Source organism: Canis lupus, chromosome 9 (genome assembly GCF_011100685.1).
Source record: "Canis lupus familiaris isolate Mischka breed German Shepherd chromosome 9, alternate assembly UU_Cfam_GSD_1.0, whole genome shotgun sequence".
NCBI lineage: Eukaryota > Metazoa > Chordata > Mammalia > Carnivora > Canidae > Canis > Canis lupus.
Window position 1 is genome coordinate 59,778,305 of NC_049230.1, and position 15,585 is coordinate 59,793,889.

A 15,585-nucleotide genomic window follows, 5' to 3' on the forward strand; every position below is an offset into this window, starting at 1 on the left:
ACAGAGACTGGGCAGGGGCTCCACTCACCACCTTCCCTTCTTCACAGCCTGCGTCTCAGCCCGTTTCCATCTAAGGCCAGAGGCAGAGGGGTCCCGGAGGGGAGGAAACCGCAGGGCTGGGGAGGCTGCTCCTCTTCCTGCTGCAGAGAAGGGGCGAGGTGGTAAACAGAGATGGCTAGGTGGCCTGTGCATCCTCTGTGCAGGAGAGGACCCCTGCCCCATAAGGGAGCTTTCTATGAGATGTGTCCCTGCCGACCTCTCTTCCTGAAGTTTGAACAGAGCAGAAGTGGACCCCAGGTACTTCTCCTGCATATTCACATTTGAGGCTCGGAATTCCACCTCCTGTCTCTGCCCGGGCAAGATGCTTTCATCTTTCAAGGTCTTACTATACTCGTAACTCCTCAGGCCTTCTCTAACCCGCCACTTCACAAATAGCGCCTCACTCCATAACCACAACACTTTATTTTGAAGAGGGTAAGCAGTGTTAGCCACAGAGATGCAGGCGTCAGCCTCGTGGGAGGGGAAGCTGGCACGCTGGAGCTGCTTGGTACATGTGAGTGCAGGAGTAGGGAGGTGCCTGGTGCCCACACCTGCCTGACAGCACAGAGGGGAATCTTCTCTGTGTGGGAGTGGGGGAGGGGGGCAGGTGCACATAATGATGACACCGGTTTCTACAAAGTGATGCTCTTTGTACCAAAATATTTAATGAATATGCTGTTAAAATAAAACCAACAAAAGGAATAGTAATACAATTTTACTGGTTTATATTTCAATTCATAAAGTTGACACACTGGAACTACCCTAGCACAATGTCCACGCACCTAGTTGTAGATGGGCTTACAGCTGTTTCGGTAACTGAACAAGAAAGACACAAAGCGGTGGAGGGTGTGTGGGGGAGGGGTTGCCTCTTGTCACCTCCCTTACCACAGATGACTTCAGCAAGCGCTAGGACAGCCACCAGGAAAAGAGATACAAAACAAGCCAAGTATCTTTACACACAGACCAGTGCCTCTTAGAACAGCTACCTGCACCCTGCGTGCGGAGGCGACGAGAGCTTCGGCGCCAGCCTGTCAGCATACCGCTATATAAATTAAAAGGCTAGGTTATTTATTTATTTACTTAAAGGTGCTAAAACCTCCATTCCATAGTTTTGAAGTGAGAACCTGCAAGCCCACCTGAACAGCGAGGTCCACACCCAGCCACACTCTGGGGAGGGCCCAGGGCCCAGGCAGCCTGGGAGGGAGCAGGGGAGGGACCTGCAAGCCAGCAGGACGGGCCTCGGCACATACATCTTGCACAGGCATTTACAAGAACACACACACACACAGTGCAGTGTCTTTCTCACTTGTATGACCTGTTGTGCAAAAACACTAGGAACATTTTAGTGAAGGAGCGTCTCCCGGCTCTTGTGAGGGCAGGGAGGAAGGGAGCTTGACAAACCCGGAGTGAAATCAAGTGCCCAGATATCCAAAGAATTAGCTTGTGCAGATCAGTCTTAGTCTGGGATTTAAACACTGTCAGTTAGTTGCACAGGGAGAAGATATTTATTTACACACACACACACACACGCGCGCGCGCGCGACACATGAAGCAAAATAAGATTTGTCCACGTTATGATTAATCCTGTCTCACGTTGGTCAAGTCCCCAGCCCAGCCCCGTGAAGTTTTGGCAGCTGACACTAAAGAACAACAGGAACTACGAGAGTTGCATAGAATTGATCAGAAATGTGAATAATGCCAAACCCAAAACCTGTGCATCGTGTGGTTTAACAAAACTAGGTGGCTGCAACTACAACCAGGAAACCCCTATTTAAAACAAAGTGCTTCTCCACGTGTACCTGGAGGACCCTATGCTGGCACTGAAGTAGATAAGAATTATTTGAGTTACTGATCCCTTGCCCACCCTCCCACCAATACATATAATATGTATATTAAAAAAAAAAAAAAAAAGATTAAAGGTTTAGAAAAAAACCAAAAGCCTGAAGGATCCCCAAACTCTGACAATGTCAACTCAGCCCTTGGGCTGGGTGAGGTGGTGACCCACACCAGGAGGAGGCTGGGAGCTCACCCTGAGGATGGTTTCCCAGAGCATGTCCAGAGCCGTCACTCAGCCAGCAGGTCTGTTAGCATCAGTAGTTAGGAGAGCCTTACCCCCGAGGCTGCCTGCTTCATGAGCTCTGGTCCAATGACCTACCAACATGCTTCTATGGATCTGACTTAGGTACATTCTGGTCCTGGGACATATCACAGAATCACACATCTGGCCAAAGAAGGCAACAAAAGGTGTCGTGTTTTCTGAAGATGTCTGGAGGCAGCCACTTTGCTCAGCAAGTCTCTTTCCCTTGAACCCCCGTTGCTGTCTTTATGGAGCTCAGTGTTCGGTTAAACCACGTCTTCTTGGCGGCCTGTACCTCATTTAGGGCAAGGCCTAAATGATGCTCCAGGTCCTGCAAAAGGAACAATGTACATGAGCATGCCAGGCTGTGGTGTCAATGACGCTGCCTCCCCAGAGCTGAGCCAAGACAAGAATTCAGCCTATTTTTCTCTTGAGAGGCCTCTGGACATTCCTTCCCCCAGTCTCCAAGTGGCACAGAAGGATCTGGAATCCCTAGAGTTCTGAGATCTTTCCTAGTTAAGTTCTCTTCATTTCTTGCCTAGTCAGTTTATTAAAACAACCTCCTGATTGAGCACCTCGCACTCTTGTCCACCTACTACACGCTGGGCAGACAGGGCTAGCGCTCCAGTAAAGACCACGTCATTAATTTCCAGCAAAGACCTTTGAAGTCTAGACTCTCAGGCAAAGCATTTGAAGTGTTTCACGACTGGACCCGGAGGCTCTGCTGCCAGCTCAGAGCCCACCTCCACCCCTACCTTCCTGACACTCCTTCCTGGCCAGGCCCTCTCCTCCCTCTGGTGCTAAGCGACCGCTCCCTCCACCAGAAATGCTCACTTTCTTTCTCTTGTGCAGCTGCAACCCTTGTTCATTCTCTGACCACAGCTCACATACTGCTGCCTTGGTGGTGGCTTTTCCTGATTGTCCTGGACAGTCGCACAAGCCATGCCTTAGCTTTGCAACCCCAGCACCTAGAACAGGGCCTGGCAAAGAGCAGATGCCCAGTGAATGTGTGCGACGTGGGAGACCAGGCCCTAAGCTCCAGACCTGAACTTGGTCCCTTCCACAAACCGTGCTTGGGGCCCACCAAGTGCCCTGTATTGGTGCTCAGGGAACTGGCCACGCAGGGTAAAGGTTTCCCAGGTAAGCCCCATTTCTTCATCAGGAACAGAGGCTCAGATCAATCAGGTAACATATCCCAAGTCACAAAGCTAGGTAAGTAATGGGAGCTGGGGCAAAGAGCTGGCATTTGAGAAGTCCTCAGACACTGTGCTGAGCCCTTTCTGTACTTTATCTTAGTCTTCAAAGCAAACTATCAGATGGGGCCTGAAATGTGAGGTCATGTACTAACCCAAGGTCCCAGGTGCTGATGCTGCAGCGGTGATTTCAAAGCATGTCTCTGCTCCACCAAAGAGATTCCAAGCTTGATGGACCATTATGAGAAAGTCCAATTCTTCTGACAAGCCAAATACTAATTACACATCCATTGGTAAATAACAAGTAACGGGCTTCTTCCCAGAAGGATTACGGTCAGAGTTTCAAAGGGAAGAAAAGCTCATTTCTGGGGTGTCTAGCCCGGGGCTGTTACCTGAATCTTACACTCCGCTTCCACCAACTGTAGCTTGGTCTGTGCCAGCTCCAGTTCCATCTCTCTCAGCTGGTTCTTGAGCGTCTCCTTCTCTTCATCTGTGTCCTCATCTAAAACTTCCTTAGCTGAGCTCATACCCTTTATGCGACCTTCTTTATTGAAAAACTCCCGGCAGCGTTCACAGTCATCCACTTTTTGCTGAAATTGAATGTCAGATGTGAAGGGTCAAGGAAGAGAAGCAAGCCCTGCAGGAAGCTGTGGGCATCTCCTTTTGGGGAGCCAAGAGGTAGCTTCTGGGTTGAGCACTACAGCTTCTGAAAAACTCTGTTCTCTTTGTAAACTGGCAGATACCCTAGCAGAAAAGCCATGTAGTATCCTGCACTAAGAGCAATAAAAACATTCTCACTTTCAGGAACCTTGGTTAAACAATGAAGATGCAAGGACTAAAGATTTATGTGCAAAGATTTTTCACTGCAGAATCAGAAAGAGAAAAATAATGGGATAAACTACTCAACTACTATAAAAAATTAATAGACACTGCTGTATTTATACAAGGAAGCTCAACAAAGTGAGGAATTTTTCATGACATGGTACAAACAGTTAAATGCTGGGTCAATCAGGACACAGAAATGTCTGTAAGATATAGTTACAAATATATACCATGTCTCATCAAAATAATATGCCCCTGACTGGGAGAAACCTGATTCCATGTTCCTCTAAGAAAGTATCCCGCCAATTAAACCACTTTATTTACGTATTTATTTGATTTTGAGAGAGAGCGAGCAAGCAAGGGAGGGAAAGAAGGAGAGAGAGAATCCCAAGCAGGATCTACTCCCAGGGAGGAGCGTGACACAGGGGTAGATCTTACCATCCTGAGATCATGACCTGGGCCAGAATCAAGAGTCAGACACCTGACAAACGGAGCCACCCAGGTGCTCCTGATTAAACCATTTAGAAGGCCATCAGTCATAAAATACCTCCCGATTTCAGAGATGTAAATGTGAAAAAAATGCATTTTTCAGAATGAATAACATTTTGTAAGTTGAAATAAACACAGAATAAGCACTAAAAGAACATACACCGATGTATTAATAATGGTGATATTATCTGTGGTTAATATAAGGGTTTGTTTTCTTACTCTTATTTTCCAAATCGTTTGCAATGAGCACTGCTGGTTTTAGAAACAGATGATAAATTACATTAAAAAAACCAACACTGCTAAGTTAACACACTACTTAGGATAGAGGCTGGATGCCATCTTGCCCCAGGTAAATGGTGAGGTGTGTGGACAAGGCCATGAGCATAGAACTCTCCCACCTTTCTGTCCACTGAGTTGTAAATATGTTAGCAAAGCATCTTTCAGTAAGTTACGCATCTTGGAAACATTTGGTGAGTGCTCTAATACAGGTACAGCTTAAAGAAAGCAATCCCCGGGCGCCCGGGTGACTCAGCCGGGGAGGTGTCTGCCTTTGGCTCAGGTCATGATCTCAGGGTCCTGGGATCTGAGCAGGGAGCCTGCTTCTCCCTCTACCCCTCCCTTCTGCCTGTGTGCATGCTCTCTTGTTCTCTCAAATAAATAAAATCCTTAAAAAAAAAAAAAAGGCACTGAGTTATAAAAGCCCCTAAATTGGCAAAAAACTAAAAATTAAAAACTAAAATTTAAAGAATTCAAGTCTTTATTGGATTTGGATCCATTATAGCAGAAGGAAGTGAGCTCAGAGGGGGAGCGTCCTCCTCTTACAGAACGTGGGGACTGAAAAATGAGACCACGGGGTCCTGACCACTGCATCTCCCACCTCAAGCAAAATCTGCTGCTGGCAGGGCTCGATCAGCCCAGCACGGCACTGCAGGCATCACCGGCTGTACTGACATTTGCAAATCTCGGGTCACTCTTTTTACAGTCATGTCATCCAGGGGATGGGAAAGGGCAATTGTGTTTCGAGATCTAAATCCAGAGCTCTCTGGGTCTCATCCACACCCCCTTCCAGAGGAGACGGGCACACCAGCGGCTGTCAGTTTCTGAGCCAGGCCACGACAGGCCTCTGATCAGGTATCTGCCAGCTTCTCTCAGTCTTGAGATCACAATAAACTACCCCCTGTCCAATCTGTTGTGCCAAGCAAAGCACAATGAACCAGGTCGTACAGAACAGAATCTCTTTGGTAAAGGAAAACTTACCCAAATCTTCTCAATTTCCACTTTATTAGCTGTCTGCTGCTTCTCCAATCTTTCACTCAATTGAGAACAAATCTATAGAAACAAACATAACATGACAGTCTCTTGAGCGATGCTATCACGTGCAGAATCTGGCCTTGGGATGAATTTGGCGGTAGAAGCTGGACCGGGCGGCATAGGCTGCGGCTGCGCAGGGTGAGGAGGGGTCTGAGGGATGGGCAGAGGCCATCCGGTGGCCTAGGACTTGAGGAACCCGTCAGTGCCACACTCAATGGCCGAGAGTTTACAGACACTTGCCACACTCACGAGCCAACATGAGATCCGAGTATGGGAAAGAATATGACCAATGCAGTTATGTTCTGAAAACAACCCACCAGGGAGAGAAGTGGTTCTACATCATGTGACCACAGGGGAACACGAGGCTTTAATAACACGCGTGGCTTTCATTAAATGCCTATTTACATGCTGGGCACTATGCCAGGCTCTCTACAGGCATGATCTTAGGGAGTCCTCATGACAGTTCTCTGAGACAGTGAGCATTTCTCGTGTCACCACTGAGAATCAGTGAAGCACTGAGACGCAGGGCCAGGAAGCACTCAGATGTGGAGGGGACACATGCATCCAGATAAGCAGGGCCTCCGGAGTACACAGCCCACTGACAGGGTGTTCACACTCACCTGCTTGTAGTCACCAATGATAGAACTGTTTTTTTTAATCTCAGATTCTGCTTTGTCGAGTTCCCGACGACACATTTCTTTTAACTGCATACATTAAAAAAAGGGAAGAGTGAATGTTCTAAGAAAAATATACAGCTCTGGCACTCGCTGCTGAGTTCTGGGCTTTCCAGAAAGTACCGGACTAAAAGGGTTGTATTTCACCTACCTGGATCTGATACCAAGAGAGGGAAGGGAACAGTCAAAACTTCCAAAAAGATCAAACCCCATTTTGGAGCGCGTGGGCCTTTTGCTAGGTTCCTCCCTGCCTGTGAACCTGGACTGAAGCTCATCAGAGGACTGCTGCGTCACTGTCTCGTCATCTCTCGCCTCGGGCAGTCCTGATAGAGACTAGAGCATGTGACCACTTTGGCGAAGTGTGGAGGGGAGGGCGGCTTCCCCCAGGGGCACAGCATTCAGAGTGCTTTCTACAGCCGCAGGTCTGTGCCCCCAGTGATTGTGAAAAGCTGGCTCAGGACAGGCCTTCCAGAGTCTGCTCCATGGGGGAGATGCCAGCGGACAGGGAGGGGAATAGCCAGATATTACAAGATGTCTGCTTTCCTTCTGCAGAAATGCTAACTCTTCTCTTTATCACATTTAGTTGCTGACACACAGGCTTTCTCTTGCCCTAAGGAAGGATGGACTGTGCACCACTGTCTCCACCTATGCTCCAATTATTAAGAACCATTATGCTTTACGTGGTAAATTAAAAAAAGCCTTCGGAAAGAAACCGAAGCCAGCTGTCAGTGGTTCCCCAGTGCCAAAAGGAAGCCACCAGCTGGACTTGTGACTCTTAGGCACTTACAAGACTCAGAGGCACGTGGGAGGGGCAGAGCTCTGCTTACCTGAGCCGACTCGTCTTCTAGCCGTCTTTTCTCTTCTTCAGCATCAATCAACTTTTGTTTGGTCATAAGCAGCTCCTTATTGAGTGCATCTGCCTTCTCTTCTGCCTGGAATGTGTAAGAGAAGCTGTCAAAGAACCAGAATTGAGAACCGGGTGGGATTTGAATGATTCAGGACAATCCCATTTTAATGTGACAGGGAAACTGATCCAGAGAGGTGAAAGATATGCTAGAGGTCATACACAGACTAGACTCATGCAGAAATCCCTGGCCCAGTCTCCTGTATAGACTTTGTGCAGGAGAGTGGTTGGCAGCTCAGCCTTTGGCATCAGACAGCCCGGCTCCACTCCCATTGTTCTCTGATCATGTGCCACTTGGGCAAGTCACTGAGAATCTATCTGAGCTTTGGGTTTGTTATCTGAGGGATCAGGCACAGAAGGATGCAGCGCAGCACCTAGCAGATGGAAAACACTCAATAAAAGATAGCAGTCATTATCACTAATAGGAATAAAAAAGATGGGATCCCTGGGTGGTGCAGCGGTTTGGCGCCTGCCTTTGGCCCAGGGCACGATCCTGGGGACCTGGGATCGAGTCCCACATCGGGCTCCCGGTGCTTGGAGCCTGCTTCTCCCTCTGCCTGTGTCTCTGCCTCTCTCTTTCTCTCCGTGTGACTATCATGAATAAATAAATTTAAAAAAAAAAAAAAAAAAAAAAAGGAATAAAAAAGATCCTGGTTTTCAGGACACCTGGGTGGCTCCGTGGTTGAGCATCTGCCTTTGGCTCAGGTCGTGATCCCAGGATCCTGGGATGGAGTCTCGCATTGGGCTCCCCACCGGGGAGTCTGCTTCTCCCTCTGCCTATGCCTCTGGCCCTCTCTCTATGTCTCTCATGAATAAATAAGTAAAATCTTAAAAAAACAAAAAAACAAACAAACAAAAACCCTGATTTTCTTCCTCCAGACTCCTAGTATTTCCTCTGCTTCCTCAAACAAGGTCTACATTTCATTCTCATCATCACTTGATAAAAGGAAGGCTGCCTTTTTCCTAGCATTCACCTACCCATGATCTGAAATGGCCCCTTCCACCCTGGTTCTTCTTAAAAACACACAAAGGTCTGGCAGGTAGATCTGTGGGTCTAAGTGAAAATGATACACTTGTGCCTGATGCAGGAGTCCCTGATACTGGGCATCCAAGGATATTCAAAGATGAGCATATCAGAGGGCAGCCACAGAATGGAGCAGAAGCTCCTAGTTGCAGAGCATTAGATATAGAGGGTCTTTACCGGCAACTAATATACAACTCCCTTCTTAACAATGAATGGAGGTGGATTCCCTGAAATTAAAGTGTTTCTGACGTCACCGAACTGCAGAGGTGTCGCAGCGCCCCTGCACTTTCTACCACACTTGCTCTGAAGTATCTTCTTTGGGAGGAACAGGAGCTGCAGGGCAGAGGCCTTACATGGAGAACTGAGAATGGCTTGACAAGGCAACCTCAAAAGGCCCTTAATTATGGGCAAGCTGCACATGTGTGCAGTTAAGTGGGGTCCTAGAGTTAAGGTCTGTCCTGTCTGGGCCGCGGTCTGTCATCTCCTTCTGTGGCTCAAATCCAAGAAGCAATGAAAGGAAATGAGTGGGCAGCCCCAGTGGCGCAGCAGTTTGGTGCCGCCTGCAGCCCAGGGTGTGATCCTGGAGACCCTGGATCGAGTCCCACGTCAGGCTCCCTGCATGGAGCCTGCTTCTCCCTCTGCCTCCTGTGTCTCTGCCTCTCTCTGTGTGTGTGTGTCTCTATGAATAAATAAATAAAATCTTAAAAAAAAAAAAAAAGTAAGGAAATGAGAACCAAACAACAGAGGAAGTAACTAGTAAGGAAAACTAAGTCCTGTTACAACTGGTTTTATTTCCATCTGTGAAGTAACCTATTACCTCTCTTCTCTCTCCTCTGGACTCCATTACCATCTTCTAAGTGTACTCTGGAGCTGGGGCACACAAGTATATTCTCTCAGTTACTCAGCATCACTATCATGGTAGCGATTCTGAGAAGTGTGAACAGCCAGCTTATGAACGAGGTCTTTGAAGTCAAGTCTTCCCCGCACACCCTGGCTCCCCAATTATAAAAAAGGCAGGCGGGCAAGGGAGTCCCTCAACTTTGCACAACGCACATAGCAGAGCTATAATCTGCAACCAGGTGGTGTGACATTAAGCCAAGTGTTTCTGCCATGTCTCCAAGAGCTGACTCTCAACGCTGTGTGAGAGGGAGGTGCACAGAAGCTACTAGAGTGGCCTAACCAGTGTCTCCTCAGGGCACCACGCTCCCTGCACTCTCTCTGCATGAGCGTATGAAGAGGGAGCATCTGGAAATAAACACAAATTCAGACTTCCACTCCTGGTCATGAAGGACTAACAAGGAGCAGATTTACCCTCCCACTGTAAACAAAAGACTGAACAAAATGTATGCAACTACTGTTTTCAGACTGAAAACAATACTTGCAGAGCTGTGGCTCCTGAGAGAAAGAAAACAAATGAGAGGAGTCCCAGTACACCCTGGGTTTCTACCTAGAGGCACATTCTGGACCAAGGATGGTGAAGGGTTCCAAAACAATCATTTCACAAAAGGTCAAGGAGGCAGGGTTAAGGAGCCAGGGATGCTGAGGTGGTTGGAAGCTGGGGTAAGAGACCTGGAGATAAGAGAGCTCTGGAAAAATAGCTAATATGGCAACAGAGGAGATAAACTGAAAACATGAAAATGCCAAATGAAACCAAAGAAGGCAAAAAAAAAAAAAAAAAGAAACCAAAGAAGGCAGAGGGTTGCCTGCCTGGCTCAGTCAGAAGAGTGTGCAACTCTTGATCTAAGCGTTGTAAGTTCAAGCCTCATATTGGTATAAATTACTTCAGGAGAAAGAAAAAAAATAAAAAGCAAATGCAACAAATAGCAAAGAGCAAGGTGGTAGACTTAATTCTACCATATAAATAATCACGTTAAATGTAACTCATCTAAACATTCCAATTAAAAGGAGATTATCAGACTGAATAAAATAAGTAAAACCTAACTATATGCTGGATAAAAAACTGGTTTTAAATAAAAAGACAGGGATCCCTGGGTGGCGCAGCGGTTTGGCGCCTGCCTTTGGCCCAGGGCGCGATCCTGGAGACCCGGGATCGAATCCCACGTCGGGCTCCCGGTGCATGGAGCCTGCTTCTCCCTCTGCCTGTGTCTCTGCCTCTCTCTCTCTCTCTGTGACAATCATAAATAAATAAATTAAAAAAAAAACATTAAATAAAAAGACACATATATGTTAAAGGTCAAAGGATAAAAAAGGAGGTATACCACGCAATACCATGAAAGCTGGAGTGACTATATTAATATCAAGGTAGATTTCAGAGCAGAGTATTTACTAGGGACAGAGAAAAACATTTCATCACAATAAAAGTCTTGCTCCACTGAGAAGGTGTAAGAATCTGAAACGCAGGAATAAGTTCAAATCACAGTAAACAAAAACAATTGAAAGGTGAAATAAATGCAGTTAGAGACTTCCTCGCTGTTCTTTCAGTAAGTAACAGAACAAGTAGAGGGAAAACCAGTAAGTTTATGGAAGATTTCAATAACACTCAGGCAACTTGACCAAACTGACATTTATAGAACACTTCACCCATAGCAACAGAACACACATTTTCCACTTGCAAATGGACATGTGGGACACGCACCCAGAGGCTATAAGGTGGGTCCTAAAATAAGCATATTTTAAAAGGATTAAAATCAGAAAGGATACCTAGTCTGATCACAACTGAATTAAATTAGAAATTAACAACAGAAAAATTTCTGGGAGGGGCACCTGGGTGGCTCAGCAGGTTAAGCATCTGCCTTTGGCTCGGTTGTGATCCCTGGGTCTGGGAATGAACCCGTGTCCTGCTCCCTGGTAGGCTGGTCCGTCTCTGCTCCTCCCCTCCACTTGTTCTCTCTCTCTCTCTCTCAAATAAAGAAAGCAACATAATCTTAAAAAAGAAAAAAAATTTTGGCAAAAATTCCTAATAGTTGAAAAACAACATACTACTAATCGATTCACAGGTCAAAGAAAAAAATAGTAAAAACTGAATGAAAATAAAAACCTATCAGAATGTGTGGGATGCAGATGAAACAGTGCTTCAGGGAGATTTACAACTTTAAATGCTTACTTTAGAAAAACATGGTCCAGAATTAATTATCAAGCTTTCTTGTTAAGATTAGGTAGAAGACAACCAGGGGCACCTGGGTGACTCAACTGGTTAAGCATCCAACTCTTTTTTTTTTTTTTTAAATTTTATTTATTTATGATAGTCACAGAGAGAGAGAGAGAGAGAGGCAGAGACACAGGCAGAGGGAGAAGCAGGCTCCATGCACCGGGAGCCTGACGTGGGATTCGATCCCGAGTCTCCAGGATCGTGCCCTGGGCCAAAGGCAGGCGCCAAACCGCTGCGCCACCCAGGGATCCCAGCATCCAACTCTTGATTCCAGCTCTGGTCATGATCTTGGGGTCATGAAGATTGACCCTTGAGTAGGGCTCTGCACTAGACAGGGAACCTGCTTGAGATTCTCTCTCTCCTTTTGCTCCTCCCCCTGCATGGGAGCTTACTCTCTTCCTCCCTGAGATAAATAAACCACAAAAAAAGAAAAAAAAAAAAAAAAAAAAAAAAAGAAAACACAAAGCTAGGAAAAGGAGCAAATTAAACCAAAAAAGAAAAAAATAACAAAAGCAGAAATCAGTGAAATAAAACAGAGAAAGAAAAAATCAGGGAGGCCTGGGTGGCTCAGCGGTTGTGTGTCTGTCTTCAGCTCAAGGGGTGATCCCAGGTCCCAGGATCGAGTCTCACATTGGGCTCCCTACAGGGAGCCTGCTTCTCTCTCTGCCTCTCTCTCAATGTCTCTCTCATGAATAAATAAATAAAATCTTCAAAAAAAAAAAAGAAATCAAACCAAAAAGTGGGTTTTGAAGAAAGCAACACTACCTGATAAATTCCTAGGTAGATTAAGGGAAAAGGAGAAAAGACATAAATTACTCAAATCAGGAATGAAAGAAATCTCAACAGATCCTATAAACATTAAAAGAATAAGGAAGTATCAATGACTTTATGCCAGTACCTTTGACAATTAAAATGATTAAGTTACCTGAAATACACAATTATAAAAACAGACATAAGAATTAGAACATTTAGGCAGCTGGGTGGCTCAGTGGTTGAGCGGCTGCCTTCGGCTCAGGGCGTGATCCTAGAGTCCCAGGATTGAGTCCCACGTTGGGCTCCCTGCATGGAGCCTGCTACTCCCTCTGCCTGTGTCCCTGCCTCTCTCTCTGTGTCTCTCATGAATAAATAAATAAAATCTTTAAAAAAAAATTAGAAAATGTGAATAGTTCCACAAATGGAAAAAAACTGAATTTATAATTACATAATTTCCTAAGAAAATTCCAGGCTCACATGACATCACTAGGGAATCAAAGATTTAATCAAGGAATAGGGGATCCCTGGGTGGCTCAGTGATTTAGCACCTGCCTTTGGCCCAGGGCCTGACCCTGGAGACCCAGGATCAAGTCCCACATCGGGCTCCCTGCATGGAGCCTGCTTCTCCCTCTGCCTGTGTCTCTGCCTGTGTCTCTGCCTCTTGCTCTCTCTCTTTCATGAATAAATAAAATATTAAAAAAAAAAATCAAGAAATAATTCTATACAAAGTCCTTAAGAAAACAGAAGGGAACACCTCTCAGTTCATTTTAGGTATTCAGTCATAATACCAAAACAAGACAAAACATTATGGAAACTCCAAATATTCCTCATGAACACAAAAATTTTCATACAAATAAAAATCTTAAGGAAAAAAAAGGAAATCCCAAGTTTCCTAGGGATGGGAGGTACACTGAAAACTCAAATCACATCACCATATTCACGGAATTAAAAGAAGCAGCAAATGATCATCTCAACAGATACAGAAAGGGCATCTGACAAAATTCAACACCCATCACAAGAACTCAGCACAAAAGAAGAAGGGAGAACCTCCTCAACCTGATCCATGAAAACCCTACAGAGGATGCCTGGAACAAGGCAATGATGCCCACTCTCACCATTCAACACTGTTCTGACGATCCTGGTCAGCACAGGAAAGCAAGGAAAAGAAAAAGACATGTTCAAAAGAACATCTGAAGTAAACTGTCTTTATTGAGAGATGACTGTTTACGTGGAAAACCCTAAATAGTAAAAACAAAAAAGCTACTAGAATTTTAAGTGAATTCAGCAAGCTTATAGGATAGAAGGTCATGTAATCAATTTTATTCCTAGAGACTAGCAATAAGCAATTGGAAAATGCAATTACAAAAACAATATCCTTTACAATAAACTAAAAAATGTACAAAGTCTTAACTGAAAACTAAAAAACAATGCTGAAATCGAAAAAGACTCAAATAAATGAAAATTATAACCTATGCATGGGTTGGAAAGTTCAATTATTGTTCAGATGATAATTCTCCCCAAGCTGATTTACAGGTTCACTGCAACTCCACACTCAAAACCCCAGAAGGCTTTTTTTTATTTCTAGAAGTTGACAAACGGATTCTAGTATTTATGTAGAAATTAAAATGACAGAATAGTCAAACTATTTTTTTAAGAACAACAACAAAGTCCCATGACCTATTTTCAGATTGTAAAGCCACAGTAATTAAGACCACGGTGTTAGCGTAAGGGTACACAATGGAGCAGGTATGGAATTGAGGAAACCATCCAACAACCAATTTTTGATAAAGAAGCCAAAGTCATTCATTCAGGAAAGGTTTGCAAGCTGCTCAAGGTCACAGATCTAGTGTGCAGTGCTGCCAGACTGTGAATCTCAGCAGGTGAGCTCCTGAGTGTTTCCCCCTCGCTTTGATTACACTCCGTGTAGACCGTGTGCCAGAGGGGACTCAGGTATGGTCTTGCCGGGCCTGTGCCAGGGACCTCGCACAATGTTAAGTCTGTGTATGACTCCTGTTTCACAGAGGAGACAGCATGCCTGGGCTCGCCCAGGGACTCTGTGGCTAACTAAAGTGACATAAACATCAACTGTGACATAAAACATCAACTGAAAATTCAGAGTGTTCTGAATTCACTTCAGCATCTAGCTGATTTCTAGTGATGATTCTCAAGAAACAAGAGACGACAGACTTAGAAAGGGACTCCAGGTCCAGTGCAGTGAAGGTCTGTCTTTTAAGCAGTGTAGGCAGCTGGAAGAAGGGACCTCAGTCTGAAGTTCCTAAGCCCCAAGGGCAACAAGGGACCCCTGCCTTTGAGCCATGTTAGAAGTGTGAGCTCTGGCGTCAGGCCATCTGGGTTTCTATCTGAAATGTCACACTATGCCTCAGTTTCCTCATCAGTACAATGGGGTCATACTGTACACTTGACACAACAGGAGTTGTTTTGAGGAAAAAGCACTTACAGCAATGCCTAGAACTCGGTAAGTGCTCAGGAAACATTTGCTTATTATATATGTCACTATGTTTTTGATGTATTTTTGACATCAGATCATAGCTTCTTGTTCCATATTTATTTTGGAGACAGTGTGGAAAGCCTGGGGCATTCCAATCAGGTGGGCTCGGGTTAGATTCCTGGCTCTACTTCCTCCAAGGTACCTCCATCTCTCTGAATCTCAAGTTTCATGATTGTTACAAAACTCCTCATCCATCAGTAGGGCTCATGTAACTCTCCTCACAAGGCTGAGGCAAGGGTAAGCGATACTAGAGGTAAAGTGCTTATCACAGTGCCTGTCACATAGATCATCAGGAAATGGGGATTCACGTTATTTTTACGATTTCTCACTCCTGGCATCAGAAATGTTCAAGAACCAAGCTCTTTACTGTGTCAGGATAACTTGAAAAAAGGTTTACACCATTTAGGAGCAGACTTCAAGACCAGGAGAAGTCTGTGACCACCCTGAACAGGGACATTGATGTGACCACTGAGCCTGGCAGGTGACAACGCAGCAGCTCAAACCAAACATCCACCTGGGATCTTAGCTCAAGCTGCTTCTTCATAAAATTCCTTTTACAGAACACAAGGCTCCTATCCAGGACCCATTTTCTTTTCTTTGTCTTTTTCACCTCCTTTCTGCACGATCTCCAGCTGCTACAGAGCCACATTAGGTGTGAGCCATGACGTTGCTTCAGTAGCG

The 15,585-nt window shown here is 45.4% G+C and overlaps 1 protein-coding gene across 7 annotated transcripts in view; it reads right to left on the bottom strand.

Annotated features, from left to right (window-relative positions):
* Positions 1 to 682: 682 nt before the first annotated feature.
* RABGAP1 (RAB GTPase activating protein 1) overlaps positions 683 to 15,585 on the bottom strand; it is a 167,261-nt gene continuing 152,358 nt past the window's right edge. For 4 of the 7 annotated variants that reach the window (XM_038549425.1, XM_038549427.1, XM_038549426.1 and 1 more), the window contains 5 exons: positions 7,433 to 7,537; positions 6,552 to 6,635; positions 5,878 to 5,949; positions 3,702 to 3,899; positions 683 to 2,447 (listed from right to left, as the gene is read on the bottom strand). In XM_038549425.1, coding sequence (XP_038405353.1) covers positions 2,325 to 2,447; positions 3,702 to 3,899; positions 5,878 to 5,949; positions 6,552 to 6,635; positions 7,433 to 7,537 — 582 coding nt within the window. In that variant the 3' untranslated portion in view covers positions 683 to 2,324. Of the gene's footprint in view, positions 2,448 to 2,950; positions 3,097 to 3,464; positions 3,570 to 3,701; positions 3,900 to 5,877; positions 5,950 to 6,551; positions 6,636 to 7,432; positions 7,538 to 15,585 lie in introns of all 7 variants that reach the window. The other 3 variants (XR_005365011.1, XR_005365013.1, XR_005365012.1) reach the window with 3 other exon arrangements.